General features: G+C 40.2%; 1 protein-coding gene across 10 annotated transcripts in view; it reads left to right on the plus strand.

Annotated features, from left to right (window-relative positions):
* MATR3 (matrin 3) overlaps positions 1-15,631 on the plus strand; it is a 49,195-nt gene that overhangs the window by 9,829 nt on the left and 23,735 nt on the right. For 3 of the 10 annotated variants that reach the window (XM_049873756.1, XM_049873762.1, XM_049873761.1), the window contains exon 1: positions 7,710-7,818. The exons of 3 other annotated variants lie outside the window; for them this stretch is intronic. Coding sequence is in view for 1 of the 7 variants with exons in the window: in XM_049873763.1 (XP_049729720.1) it covers positions 8,002-8,049 (48 nt within the window). In the remaining 6 variants the exon portion in view is untranslated. 4 more of the 10 variants (XM_049873765.1, XM_049873763.1, XM_049873760.1 and 1 more) reach the window with 4 other exon arrangements.

A 15,631-nucleotide genomic window follows, 5' to 3' on the forward strand; every position in this document is an offset into this window, starting at 1 on the left:
TCCAAGACAGATTTTTTTGTTCTTCTGGCAATCCATGGCATATTCAGTATTCTTCGGCAGCACTGTAATTCAAATGCATCAATTCTTCTTTGGCTTTCCTTTTTCATTGAAAGTACTGTGGCTTGGGTCAGATGCACCTTAGTCCTCAAGGTGACATCTTTGTTTTTTAACAAAAGAGGTCTTTTGCAGCAGTTTTGCTCAATGCTACATGTCCACTGAGTTCTTGACTGCTGCTCCCCATGAGCGTTGATCATGGATCCAAGTAAAATGAAATCCTTGACAACTTCAATATTTTTTCTGCTTATAATGTTGCTTATTGGTGCAGTTGTAGGGACTTTTTTCTTTGTGTTGAGGTGTAATCCATACTGAAATCTGTAGTCTTTGATTTTCATTAGTAAGTGCTTCAAGTCCTCTTAGCTTTTAGAAACAAGGTTGTGTCATCTCTTCATTGCAGGCTGTTAATAAGTGATTCTTCAATTCTGATGCCAAGTTCTTCATATAGTCCAGCTTCTCGGATTATTTATTCATCATACAGATTGACTAAGTATGGTGAAGGATACAACCCTGACACAGCTTTCCTGATTTTAAACCACAATATCCCCCTGTTCTGTTTGAATGACTGCCTCGTAGTATATGTACAGGTTCTGCACAAGCACAGTTAGGTGTTCTGGAATTCCCATGTGTCCCAATGTTAACCATAATTCGTTATGATCCACTCAGTCAAATGCCTTTGCATAGTCAATAAAACACAGGTAAACATCTTTCTAGTATTCTCGGCTTTCAGCCAAGATCCATCTGACATCAGCAATAATACTCCTTGTTTCACATCCTCTTCTGAATCTGGGTTAATTTCTGGCAGTTCCATGTCAATGTACTGCTGCAACTGTTTTTGAATGATTTCCAGCAAAATTTTACTTGCACGTGATATTAATGATAATGTTTGATAGTTTCTGCAGTCCACTGGATCACCTTTCTTTGGAATGGGCGCAAATATGGATCGCTTCCAGTTGGTTGGCCAGGTAGCCATCTTCCAGATTTTTTGGTATAGAAACTTCTTGGACTCCAGTGCTGCATCTGTTTGTTAAAACATCTCCATCAGTATTCCATCAGTTTTTGGAACCTTGTTTTTCACCAGTGCCTTCAGTGCAGGTTGAACTTCTTCCATCAGTACCATCGGTTCTTGATTATGTTACCTCCTGAAATGGTTGAACGTCTACCAATTCTTTTTGGTACAGGGACTGCGTATTCCTTCCATCTTCTCTTGATGCTTCCTGTGTCGTTCAGTATTTTGCCAATAGAATCCTTCAATATTGCAACTCAAGGCTTGAATTTTCTCTTCAGTTCTTGGCAGAAATGCCAAGTGTGTTCTTCCCTTTTGATTTTCTAACTGCAGGTCTTTGCACGTGCAAAATACTTTGTCTTTTTGAGTCATCCTTTGAAATCTTCTGTTCATCTCTTTAACTTCATTATTTCTTCCATTTGCTTTAGCTACTAGTTCAAGAGCAAGTTTCAGAGCCCCTTGTGACATCCATTTCGATCTTTTTTCCCCCGTCTTTTTAATGGCCTTTTGCTTTCTTCATGTATAATGTCCTTGATGTCATCCCACAATTTGTCTGCTTTTCGGTCATTATAACCTAACTTGTTGCCGTTGAGTCGATTCCGACTCAGAGCAACCCTATATGACAGAGTAGAACTGCCCCACAGGGTTTCCAAGGAGTGCCTGGTGGATTTGAACTGCCAGCCTTCTGGTTAGCAGCCATAGTTCTTAATCACTATGTCACCAGGATTTCTTGTTATAACCTAGTGCACAGATACTTGCAGATAAATTTAGCTTCAGAAATATTAAACATAGTGGATTCACAGAGAATTTACTGTTCAAATTTGAGATATCTGTTCACTCAAGTATATGTGAGATTTCTGTTACTTTTTTGGTAATCTGTAAATATCTTATAGTTACGGAAATTTGTTAAACATTTTTCAGTGCAAATATAGCGTACAGATCGTATTTTACTAGCAGGCATAGCACTGCCAGGTAGGTGCCAGGATAAAACTTGTTAAAAGCAGATTTAAATGGGAACTTTAACATGTTTACTGTGGGGCTATATAAAAGTAATTAATTATATGTGTTTTTTTTTTTTTTTTTGTCATTTTAGGGTATTGGTATAAATATACAGTAGAGGTTAGTGTCTCACTCTAGAATATTGGCAGCATTTACTGTATGTTGACCATGTGCTAGAACTGTGTTAATTTTCATTAAAGAAAATTCTGAATGCCAAAACACCATAAATAACAAAAAAGGCTAAGAGATGCTTCCCAAGTGTTTTCCTTTACAAAATTTTTATAAATCAAAAAGTAAAAACCTAAAAATTTGATAAATGGGCAAAAGATATGAATAGTTCACAGGTGATTCTTAACCCCAGTATTAATAGGAGATGCAAATAAAAATTATAGTTGAGATTCCATTTTTCAGCCATCAGATTTTCAAACAGATTACAATAACAGTTATCAAAGTGGGAAAACAAGACACTTATTTGTTCAGAATAAATTGGTACAACCTCTGTGGAGGGCAGTTTAGTTTTTAAGATTAAAAACGTGCATCCTCTGACCAGACAATTAAAATACAATTGAAATATTTCATTTTGTGAAATTTTAATTTTAGTAGAACACAGCTATGCTCACTTGTTGGCATAATTGTATATGGCTGGTTTTGCACTACAATGGTAGAGTTGAGTGTGGCAGAGAGACCATGTGGGCACAATCCTAAAATACTATCTGGCCCTTGACATAAACTTATGGAGTCTGTTCTAGAACAGCACCGTTTAATAAAACTTTCTGGACTTAGTGGGTGGTTGTATTCTACATGGATTTGGCTGGGATTGGGTTGGAACTTCCAGGATAGCTCTCTTGGTTACTCACCCACTTTGGCTGGCAGCTGGTAATGGCTGCCTCCTGGATGCTCAGCTGGTGCTGTTGACTAGAGGGCCTTCCTTGGTCCTCTTTCATATAGCCTTGATAGGTCATGGGTTTCTCATAGGATTGCAACTAGGTTTTAAGTGGATGAAAGATGCATTTCTGCATTCTATTGGTGTAAGCTAGTCACAATGCTGTCCTAGTACTACACTGCTTAGTATAGTACAATTCTACCAGATTTCTGGGCAACATGGGAGCAGAGTCCCTTTAACTACTGTGTACTCAGTTTTTCCTGGCATATAATAGGCTTTTAAATAATATTTGCTGAGTGTCAACTGATTATTGTTAATGGATAGAGTTGTGTCTTCCAGAAAGTTACGTTGAAGTCCTAACCCGTATACTTGGAGATATCACCTGTTTGGAAATAGATGTTTTCTTTTGTATGTTAATGAGGTCAGGCTGCACTGGGGTACATCCTAAATGTATTCCCTCGTGAGTAGTTTCTTATAAAAAGGGAAAACAGAAGGTGAGCGACACAACGGGGGATGAGACTGAGGAATCTACAAGCCAGGGAATGCTGGGGGCTACTGACAACGACTCTACCCCCTGCTTTGGACTTATAACCTCTAAAACTGAGACAATAAACTTTGTTTTTAAAGCTACCCACTTGTAGTATTTTTTGTTACAGCTGCACTGGGAATTGAAAATAATTGAGTTCAGAGGTGTTAATCCCATTTTGCAACATTTTACTTAGACCTTTTACTTTTGTCAAGTTTAATTTTTTTTATTCAAAAGAACCTTTAAGAAAAGGAGTGTTATCGGTGACATGGCTAATCATATTCAACTAATGAATCAGTTTTAATGAGTTGGGTGGTACTTAAAAAATTTGCCCTTACTCTCTTAACGTTTGTCTTGCGCTGCTCAAAACTGTAGAAGGTCTTCATTACTAGTTCAAACCAAAATTCTATGTTAACATTTAAAGGCTTCCACTATTTAGCTGTACCTAGGGTCACTATGAATCGGAATCAACTCGACGGCACTGGGTTTGGTTTTTTTTGTTTAACCTTTCATTTAAAAAAAAAAAAAAAACCTGTAGCCATCAAGTCAGTTCCGACTTATAGCAGCAACCCTGTAGAACAGAAGAGAACTGCTCTGTAGGGTTTCTAACTGCCAACCTTTTGGTTAGCAGCCGAGCTCTTAACCACCACACCACCAGGGGTTCACTTAGACCTCTCAAAAGTCTCAACAGCAATTCTTGATCTAAGGCCTCATTCTTTGCCATCTATGATACACACCACACCCACTCATAAGTAACACTAATGTGATCAGTCTCTCTTCACCCAAGCCCATCTTGAGGCCAGACTGTCAGGTTTCCTTGTCCATCTCCCTCAGAAGACCAAGTAGTGTCCTGCATGGAATAGGCATTTGACAAATGGATTTGTATTAATGCTGGTCTCCTTTGTGCCTTCATTGTAATATATTGTAAGCATCTGTAATACTTTGACCTGCAACATCTTTAGGCAGACGTTCAATAAGCAATTACTGAATTAAAGTTTCAGACTTTTTCTCCACATGATCACCAGATGGCATTACAGCCATATACAAATACATGGGTAGGTACATATCTGAACTGAAATTTGACATGCAGACATGTTTCTGGCTTCCAGAGAGCATCTGAGAGCTGGGCACAACAGGAGTGTGTTGGAATCAAATGCTCAAAGAATAGGAAGATGATCAGATTTGTTGTGGAAAGAAGATACTTAGACTCTTAGTAAATCCTGCCTAATGCCTTCTCCAAGCCTGTAGAAAATCATACAGTATGGCACATTAGTTAAAATAACATTCCTGATCACTAAATTCATCTGAGCCCTAAAACTGAAGTCCTAGTTTTCACAATGGCTATTTCAGAATTTTCTGCTCCTTACAACTCCAGCCCACCTCAATAGATACCTACTTCACAGAGAAATTGAAGTTACCTCAGTAGTGCCTGTCTTCCTTCCACCAAACTTAGTGAATTCTTCAGCACCATCCTGTCCTCCATTTCTCTTGTTATAGTAGAGGCATCTCTGTCTACAGATCTCATTTATTCTTTTAGGAATCTCCATTACAGATTATCCATTCTCTTCCCTGTCTTTTCAACCACCCCTTTTCTATGATAAAAAATACTTTAATTGTGTTTAAGTCTTTCCCGTATTAAAACAAGCTTCCTCCTCTGGTCTCTAGCCAAAATTTTTCTGCATTTGGGTAGTTTGCGTCTCCCTCCTTTCCATACTCTCAGACCCTCCAGTCTTCTCCCACTTTACTGGAAGCAATTCTCAATGTTACCAATGACTTTTAAATGTTGCTAAATTTTCTAGGTGTTTTTGCTCATCATATTGACCTCTTGGTAATATTTGACCTTGCTGATCACTTTATCTTTGAAATGTTCTGGCTTTCAGAGCACCACCTACAGTTTATTCCTGTATTCACCTTTTCCTCTTAACATTCTTCTGCTCTCTCTACCTTCTTCAGCCCCTTCAGTCTCCTTTGCCATTCAGCTATACCTTGGCTTGATCCTATGGCCTCTTCATGATACTGTCTTCTCATCTTTCAACTTCCATTGCTTCACTTACTTCATTCACTTATAAATTTGCCACTAACCCTTTATTTGCTCGCTTCTTCCTGAGCTGAAGACCTGTATTTCCCATGTATTAAAAATGTGTCTCAAACTGAACTTACCCTTTTGTCTCCCTAGCCGATCCTCTTCCAGTGCTCCTTTTCTTAATAAATAGCCCTGTCAACTGTCCTTTTGTCATTCATCCATATTTCTCTCCCTCATCTCCATATCTTGTCAAATATATGACTTGTCTCTTTTCCTCATAAATATATTAACCTACTGGTTCCCTGGTCTTCTCAATCTTTTCCCGCTCCATTATCTTCACAGTGGAGCCAGAATGATTTTTCAGAAATCTGTTAATGACTTACCAAGAGGTTTTGCTAAATGGCCAGCACAATGCTTTAAAAAGGTTTGAAAAGTTTAATGTTATTAAGCAGAACTTGAAATCACTAATTTATCTCTGACTTCAGGTGCCTGCCTGTCAGTCTATATTTGAATAAATGTAACCTAACTTTCCAGCCAAAGTCTACCTCAAGGTCTTCATATATGCTGTTCCTTCTGCCTACCTGGAAATTACTTCTCCCCTTCACCTAGTTAATGCCTAGCATCAAACCAGTTGGGTCCAGTCAGTTTGGTCTGATGGCATCCCCGTGTGTGATTAGAACACTTAGGGTTTTCAAAGGCTGATTTGTTGGAAGTAGATTGCCAGGCCTTTCTTCTGAGGGTCCCTCTGGGTGAACTCAAACCTTTGGTGAACTCAAGCTTTTGGTTAGCAGCCTAGTACCTAACTGTTTGCACTACCCTGAGATTCCAGTTAATGCCTACCCATCATATATTAGTTCAAACTTCAGTAACTTAAGAAAGCTTCCCACCCCTCAAGTTACTCAGCTGTAACGGCCTTGTACATATATTTATTGATCCGATGTCTGTATATAACACAAGCTTTTTAAGAACAAAGTTTGCTTTTGTGTCGCTCGTTTTCCTGAGGCCTAACCACCGAGAGAAGTATTCCAGAAGTATTTCTGGAATCACTGACTAAATTAGATTGAAGTAAAGCAATCTTGTGAACCAGGGGTTTGCTACATACTTGGTGGATATATCAAAGGCCACTAGGCTGAAAGGTTAACTTAATTTTTACAGCAATGCCACCATCAGGTATTATATATACTTAGCTATCTGGTTAAGAGTCTTCAAGAAGTCAGACTGACCCCATTTACTAGCTTTGTCACCTTGGCTAAATTACATGACCTTTTTACGTCTCTGTTTTCTAATTTATCAAAACCCACTGCAGTCAAGCCCATTCCGACTCATAGAGATCCTGTAGGACTGCCCCATTGGTGTTTCCAAGGCTGTAAATCGTTACCGAAGCAGACTGGCACAGCTTTCTCCCTCAGCTAGTGGAATCTAGTCGCTGACCTTTGTGTTAGCAGCCAAGCACTTAAACCACTGCGCCACAGGGGTTCCTCACCTATCAAAGGGGATGATCATAGTACCAAGGTAAAATGCTTATTGTGTTGTCTGTGCTGGGTGCCTTAGATGCTATTCCAATTCAGCAAGCCCAAGTGACAGAGTAGAACTGCCTCATAGGATTTTCTTGTATATTTATGGGAAGCAGATTGCCAAGTCTTTCTCCTGAGAAGCCAGTGGGTGGGTTGGAACTTCCAACCTTTTAGTGAGTAGCCATGCTTCTAAGGCTCCTTATCGTGTTAAAACCCTTTACTATTTAGTTTGGTCATTTGGGGGGAAAGAGCTCGCCGTCTCCCCCAGCCCCATCCAGTAAACCTCCTCCATTGAATTCCTGATTTGGCAAGCAGCCAAAATGGTATTCCCTCTGGCCCTTTTCCCTGGCGCTTCCTACAATTCTTCGGCAAGTAATCGGGGAATTAGCGTAAGTAGAGTCTAAGCCAAGGACTCCTACGACACACTTCTGTTAAATCTTTGCACTATGCAATTTGGGGGCTGAAAACACCTTTTCAGGAAATGGGACTCGAACTCCGTTGCTATGGCTTTCAGTCCATTTCCCGCCTCAGCTGGGTATAGGAGAGGCGGGCTCCAGCATAAGAGAACGACGACGGGAACGCAAAACTCTTACAAGGTGCTTGTGCCGTCAGGGGCGGCGCCTGGCGCGCGCCGAAACTGGACCCGAGAGGGTGGGGGCGCGCTCTCGCGAGAGTGGATTTAGCTCTTGGGTAGCAGCCGCTGCAGCCACCTCCTACTAGCGCCGTTGCTGCGGGGGATTGTGGGAGTCTTCGTGTCCCGCTCGCTGGGAGAGAGAGAGGTACCTCTCCTTTTCCCTCTCCCGTTTTCTTAAGGTAGGCGTGAGGCGGGTAAGAGTCTGGGTGGTGTGGTTGGGGGCTCTCCGCGCTCGCCGGGAGGCGGCAGCGACGGCCACAAGAGCCGCGGGGAGCCGGCGGCGCGCCTTTCTTGCTCGCTCCCGCTCGCCCGCTCTGCCTCCCGCCGCGCTGCGTATGTGAACCGCCTGATCGGCGGCCGCCATGTTAGGAGCGCAGTGGCGGCGCAGCCAGCCTCCACGAGCCGCGGAGGTGAGCGGTTCGAGGGGGATATACGCAGCTAGTCAAGGGCCCGGGATGTGGAGGTTGAGTTTGGGGGCGCGGAGGGCTGCCGAGTGGCCGAGCTTCCCGCGCCCTGGGCTTGCTGTGGGCGGGGGCGGGACGACGTGCCCGTTACACGAGGGCCGCAGCGCTGGGGCGGGGAGGGGGAGCGCTCGAGGCCTGAGGGACCGAGTGTCCATTAGGGGCCCCCGGTTGGGGAGTAAGTAAGAAAGTGAAATCGTCGTACAGCGCTTGCCCCATTTACGGGATTCGTAGTGCGTTTGCGTTTTTCCCCTCTGCGCCTGCAAATGTGCCCCAAGATGGAGGATTTCGCATACTCCGAAAACCCTTAGCCATTTGACTAATGTTTCTTTCCTTACCTATTATGGCCTTTGTGCCCCTTCTAGGCCATCACGTCATAGCACCCACTAAGACTCCCCCACCCTCGTCCCCCCTCCCACACGCGATTTTAGCCGGACATCTGGAACAATTCCTCCCCACCCCCACCCCATCGCGTTAAAAATGGCCGAAAAATGAAACGTTAACGCTTGTTTTTTGTATTGGGTCGCAGATAAAGCCTTCTGCACTACGCAGAGAGGCAGGAGATTAGCTCTTGTTTAGAGAGTCGCCTCACATCGTTTTTCTATTTATCAAAATACTATTTAGTTCAGCCTCCTCTGGAGGGTTGCGTGGTGTGGGACCTTCCGGTTTCCAGACAAAGGGCTTGGAGTACCGTGGTGTATTCGCCGCATCGTTGTTCTTTTTATTGCTAGCATCGTGCCCTTTTTTAATGTTGTAAAGGGGACTTTCCCGTTTCACTCTTTACTGTGGATGAATATCCCCTAGGTGTTTATCGTCTTCTGTGGCCCTATTCTGTGAAATACCCTATTTTGTGTAATAATCCTATTGGATCAGTTAACAGGTTTTCGGAATTTGCTTCACATTTCTAGAATGGTTATGGCGATTCGAAATTTCTCGTCTTTCACGTGCACTGGAATAATTTCAGAGCCGTTGATTTTCGCAGGTCGTTGTCATTTTGTATGGATACTGTGTTCTGCGTGTTGAACAAAGCTTGGTTCGGGATTGAAAATAGTCGGCTAAGCACATTTTTCTCCCAAGTACAATATACTTAAAAATTACGGAATAGTTGATAGTGGGTAAAATTTTTATTTTAGGCTGTTTTCGTAAATATTGAAAATAAACTTTCGTCTTTAAAATTCATTATTTTCCTAACGGCTATGTCATCTACACAGTCTGTTAACATAGTTTTCAACAATAAATTGTTTTAGAAATGAAGAAGGGTGGGGGAGACATTTTTGTTGCAAAATATTCTGATTATGCCTTTTCCACTTGGCTAGAATATTTTTGCAAACATGAAATTAAACAATTGAAATGCTTCATGAAGATTCTTCTGGTTGCTTATGTAAGATTTGGGAAAGATTGTTTAGCCAGAAGATATTTGTGTTGAAGTGCTTTAAATTGCATTTCTTACTTTGAAGTTAACGTCATATAATATTAGCTTGTACTTCAACTGTGTATGTGGATGTGCTGTTCTTGTTTTTTTTTTTTTTAATTGTGAAAAATAAACTTAAAACAACACTATCTGAACAATTTCTGCATGTACAGTTCAGTAACATTGATTACATTATTTTAAGTAGTGCATCTATTCTCGGTATGGGTTTGCTTTTATACAGCGTTTTTAATCTAATTTAGGATTTAACCACCCTTGATCAAGTGATGAACACAACAATAATGTCTGTTGTATTTTAGTTTGAATTTAGTTCAAATTCCTAGTTTTATGGAAGAAAGAAAAGGTTAAAATCCAGGGAGGTGGTGGTTGTTACGTAGTTAACCAGTGGTACTGCTACCAGTCTGGTCTAGACCCCTTTGGATCTTGATTCAGTCTAGGGGGCTTCATTGTATAGGCCTTGAAATGGAAAAATTTAACTTACAGGAGCTTATGAGAAAATAATGTGTCAAAGATTCCTTTAACATAGGGCTGTTAAATGTGAAAAGTCTAAAGTTTGAACAGTTGGGAATCTGTTAACTGTATTGTAACCATCAAATGCAAATCTATACAACAATTTAAAACAGTCTTTAAGGAGAGTAATGATGGGAGGGAGTCACTGCACTGGGTAGCTCACACAGTTAACTGTGCTTAGAGGCACTTCAGAAGGGAGATCTGGCGATCTGCTTCAGAAAAATCTGCCGTTGAAAACAATATGGAGCACAGTTCTACTTTTACACACCTGGGGATGCCATGAGTTGGGATGGACTCGACAGCAACTGGTTTGGTTTTGATAATGAGGGGGAAATGGTAATGGTACATAATACTGACTGGAAAGAAAAACATAATAAAATTAAGTTGATGTCAAATTTGGGTTTTTTTTGTTTGTTTTTAGAAAGAACATGTCAGTAAGCATAAAAATAGAGGGGAGATAACACCAAAAAATGTTGGTAACTGTATGTTGGCATTATGGATGATTTCTGTATCCCTTTTTTTTTTTTTTTCTGAAATTCTTTTTAGTTTTATGTAAGAAAGGAAGTTTAAAAAAAATTGTAAATTCTAGAAGTGATTAAACGGAAACTTCAGATATCCTGGAGTTTCTTGTTTGTTGTTTAGAATCCCTTGTATTTTTAAAGAGGAATTGAGATTAGAAGTGAGCCCACTTCATGAAGCCTGATGTGTACCGGGTATTCAAGTGACAAAAATTAGTCCTTATTGCATAAGATATTCAGGTTATTATGTGTAAACAAGCGTGTCTGAAAATATTATATAAAGATTAAACTTGCTGTTTTATTATTGGGTCTAATACTAATTAGGTTACGATATGAACTGCAGCATCAGCTATTTTAAGAGTGAAACCATTTTGATGGCTGGAATTGAATAATGGTTTGTTAGATGTTTTTCTTACAAGAATCTTTTAGTGAAGAGTGCTTTTTCTCTGTTTTTATGTACCTCTTTTAGGATTAAGGAACCCTGGTGGTGCAGTGGTTAAGTGCTCAGCTGTGAGCCAAAAGGTCAGCAACTCCATGGAAGATAGATGTGGCGGTCTGCTTCCGTAAAGAATACAGCCTTGGGAACCCCATGGGGTAGTTCTGCTCTGTCCTATAGGGTCCTTATGAGTCGGAATCAACTTGATGGCAGTGGGTTTAGTTAGGATTACATTAAAACTCTCCCACATTTGTAAGAGGTGATAAGAGTAGATGACTGACCCAACATTTGGAGCGAACGAAGCTAGATTTGGGGGGGATGGGGTGGAAGGGTTGTGGACACAGTTTAGTTTTGCAATTTTTTGTATCATTGGTTTTTTCCAAGTTTACAAATGCGTCAGGAAATCAAGTACAATAATTTATAATACTTAAGCCATGTAGTGGGCCTTTCTTATCAAGATCAGGAGCTCTGAAATTCTTGATTGAAAGGTTTGTATATAGAGAAGTGTAGTGGAGAACTAAAAGACAGAGAACGTAAGTATGGATCAAGAGACTTTTAGGTATATAACCTTGAAAAGGAACCCCTGGTGGCATAGTGGTTAAGTGCTACAGCTGTTAACCAAAGGGCCACAGTTCGAATCCGCCAGGTGCTCCTGGGAAACTATGGGGCAGTTCTACTCTGTCCTATAGGGTTGCTATGAGTCAGAATTGACTCAGCGGAACTGGGTTTGGTTTTTGTTTTTTTTAACCTTGAAAAGGAATTTTATAAATGATTTTTTAAAAGAGTTGAACTTTACTTTTTGCCTTATTATGGCTTTTTACTACTATAAGCTTAGATGTAAACTTGTAATATAGTAAGAAGTAAATGATAAAGTGCTGTGCTGTCTTTAATGACCTGCATGTAATTTATTACTATGGCAGGTCTTTGTGGGATGGACCGCTTGGATATGATGTGGCTTAGACATAATTTTCTAATTGTATATAAAGCCCTGATTTTTCTGGGTAAATAACACTCAAAACTCTTTGAAATTAAAATCTACATGAAGTAGCAATGAAAGTTTAGGTTTTTTGATTTTCTAGAACTATTTCAAAATTTAAAGGATAGTTGACATAAAAGACTTGTGTTTTTTTCCTGCAACCTTATTTAAAAAATAGTGTCTCTGACATTCTCTTTGATCTACAGTCTCACTAGTAGGGCTAGTAGCCTGTGGTTGTTGGTACAGAAGTAGGTTAGTAGGGGGAAAAAATAAAAGGATACTCACAGGGATTTGGGGGGCGGTGGTTCTTTGGGCTTCTGCTGCTTGGCAGAGGGCAAAGAGGGAAAACAACAAACTTCTATGGTAAGGTGTGGTGGGTGGCAATAAATGCTGTTAGTATGAAAAGCAGTAATTAATATTAGGGGTCTAAATAGGCTCATTGATTGTAGTATCATTGGTTGCTTTTCAGTTAGAAGATGGACAGCTTTCAGATCTTCCAAGGTGATTCATATGGTTTTTCCATTCTCTGAGAAGTAGAAGCATATTAAATATTTCTCTTTGATATAGTGACTTATAGAAGAACCTATGCTACATGTGAAAATTTGCAAGCGTTTGGTCGCCTGACTTGAGCAGTAGTTGGGAAGAAACAGTAATATCAGATAAATGTATACATTTGTACTTAAAATATTCTTTTGTGAAGATGTGAAACAACAGATCAGTTTTAACAGTCCTGTCTGTTCATGGGTAGAGCATAGTATTCTGGAAAAGCACGTGGAGGAGGGAAGTTTTGCATTTAACCACAAGGAGACACAGAATATTCATAGGAACATTCTTGGTATTAGCAATAAATTGGAAATGGCCTAAATGTCCATCTTCAGAATGGATATGTGCCATAACATCTATACGGCAATGAAATGTAGATCTAATTTGTTTATGTATAAAACCAAACCCACTGCCGTTGAGTTGATTCCGATTCAAAGCGACCCTAGAGGACAGAGTAGAACTGCCCAATAGAGTTTGCAAGGAGCGCCTGGCGGATTCGAACTTAGAACCTCTGGGTTAGCAGCCATAGCACTTAACCACTAAGCCACCAGGGTTTCCTGTTAGTGTATAAGTGTGTATAAATCAATTTTAAAGAGTAAGAACAATACATATGTATTAAGTCAATTTGTATAAAGTTCAAAAACACATCTTTAAGGATACACTTAAGGGGGAGTGCCTTCGAAACTGGCAGATGGAAGGTTTCTAAGGTGGTCTTAATGTTTCTACAGTTGGGTGTTAGATTCATGGGTATTTGTATACACGATAGTGCCTATAGGGTCACTATGAGTCAGAATCGACTTCAACGGCAGTGGGTTTTTTTATGGGTAGTGTTCATAACCTATTGCGTGAATAAAAGGGGAGGCCTGAACGTAGATAATGGCGAGCTAAGGTTAACCAAAAGATTGGCATTTTGAATCCACCAGCCATTCTTTAGAAACCCCTGTCCTGTAGGGGCCCTATGCATCAGAATCAACTCGATAGCAATAGATTTGGGCCTAAAGGAGCCCCTTGGGTGGTGCACATGGTTAAGCGCTTGGCTACCAACTGAAAGGTTGGTGATTTGAATCCACCCAGAGGCACCTCAGAAAAAAGGCCTGGTGATCTTCCAAAAAAGTCACAACGATGAAAACCCTATGGAGTCTGTTCTGTTTTGCGAAACATGGGGGTTCCCATGAGTTGGAATCAAGTCAGTGACAACTGGTTTGGTTTTTGTGCCTAAAGAGAATTAACAGTGTTATTAAATGAGAACAAAAAACGTGTTGCCTTCTAGTTGATTCCAACTCTTAGCGACTCTATAGGATAGAGTAGAACTGTCCCATAGAATTTCCAAGGAGCGCCTGGTGGATTTGAACTGCCGACCTTTTGGTTAGCAGCTGTAGCTCTTAACCGCTATGCAACCAGGGCTTCTTGAATGAGGAGTGGGAGAATGTGTTCCAGCTAATGAGAATTGCATTTGCATGAACTCTGACAATGGAATAGCAAGCTGACCTTTCTTGTATGAATATGGTGGGTGATAGATTTAGAGAAACAAGATGGCCCCAGCGTGCAAAAGGCATTGAAAAACTATAGTAAGGACTTCATGTGGTAAAAGTAGTAGGGAGCCATTGTAGGCTATTCAGCAGGAGAATGAAATTTCAGGACTTATATATTGGAAGGTGATGAGCTTGTGACCGTGGATGCAGGGATACCGGATGAAAAGCACGAACCCTGAGAATCTTGAGTAACGTTATGGCAGAGGGAATAGAAAGGCAGGGGCTGCATTTTGAAGGGCAAAAAGGTAATTTAAAGACAGATTGGCAATAGAGAGTAAAGAGGAGATATATGTTTGTCTGCTTTCACTAGAAACCAGCTTTTCTTTCTCAGTTCTTACTTTGTCAGGGTTACTGCCAGTTTTTAAATCTGGTCTTTAAAGGTGGGAGGTGACAAAGTCCAATTTTGAATCCAGATTTTTCATAGAAATAGATGGGACCTTAAAGTTGATATATGAAATAGGGAGTACAGCGTAAATGAAAAAAGATACGCAGTGAAACTTGTGAGAACCGGTACTCAGCGAAACTGCTTTGTTTTCCCAGGTCTCAAAAGTTTTCCATCTCGATAGAATACAGTCTTAGCATTTTTTAATCACTCGTATTCATGGAAGATATTTTAGTTTCCTTCTCTGACAGGTTTCCGTCTTAACACAGGTTTGACTTTAGCAGGTTTTATTCATGTGTCCCTGGAACAGTCTTTTTTGCATCTACAGTTTGTTTTCTCATCTAAAAATAAAGGAAAAATAAATTGTATTTCTTAGACTTGTAAGGATTAAATTAGGTAAAAAAAAATTATTACGAGAGTGTTTACTATGTGCCAGACATTATTCTAACTGTTTATTACACAAACTGATTTGTTTAATCCTTAGTCTACAGCCTTAAGAAGTGTAGGTATTATTTTTACTCCCATTTTACATGGGAGGAAACAAAAATGAAGCTGTTAAATTGCAGAAGGTTCACATAGCTGTTGTGTAGTAAAGCAGGGTTGGAATCAAAGCATTCAAGCTCCAAAAATCTGTTTTTATCAAATAAAGAGTTGTACAAATGTTGTGGAAACCAAGAGAGTAGCATAGCATTAATTGAGTGAGTTTGGAAACCTTAAAGGGCGCAGAGTGGAGCCTTGAGGGAAGCCTCTAGTTTTAAGTGGAGAGAGAGTAAGCCAAGTTAGTATCAGATCAAATCAAGAGTCAGCAGTGTCAGGCAAATGGAATGAAGTTCTCTTCTGAGCTGTGGGTTTTGAATCAGATTCCAGTAGCCTTAATCTGAAAACGTTTACTGCCTAATTAATCGAAAGTCACTGGGAGATTTTTTTTAAATCCTAGGAAGAAGAAAGTAAATACTGTTCCAAGCCTGAACAGGAATCCATTCCACTGATTAACATAAAATTTTTTATCTTCTCAGCAGCTGAAGGCGCTCTGCAATACTTTTATCTATCATTGACCTAAGGATCAAGAAGTGGTCTAGAAGTTGAATTCAGGTCTGTCGGTGGATTAAGAGCAATAGCCTTAAAGTGCTTAAAAGTATTAATGCTATTTTTCAGCCTTCCTGGGGCACTACATTTTATAACGTTTTATCTTTTTGTGTGTGTTG

Source organism: Elephas maximus, chromosome 2 (genome assembly GCF_024166365.1).
Source record: "Elephas maximus indicus isolate mEleMax1 chromosome 2, mEleMax1 primary haplotype, whole genome shotgun sequence".
NCBI lineage: Eukaryota > Metazoa > Chordata > Mammalia > Proboscidea > Elephantidae > Elephas > Elephas maximus.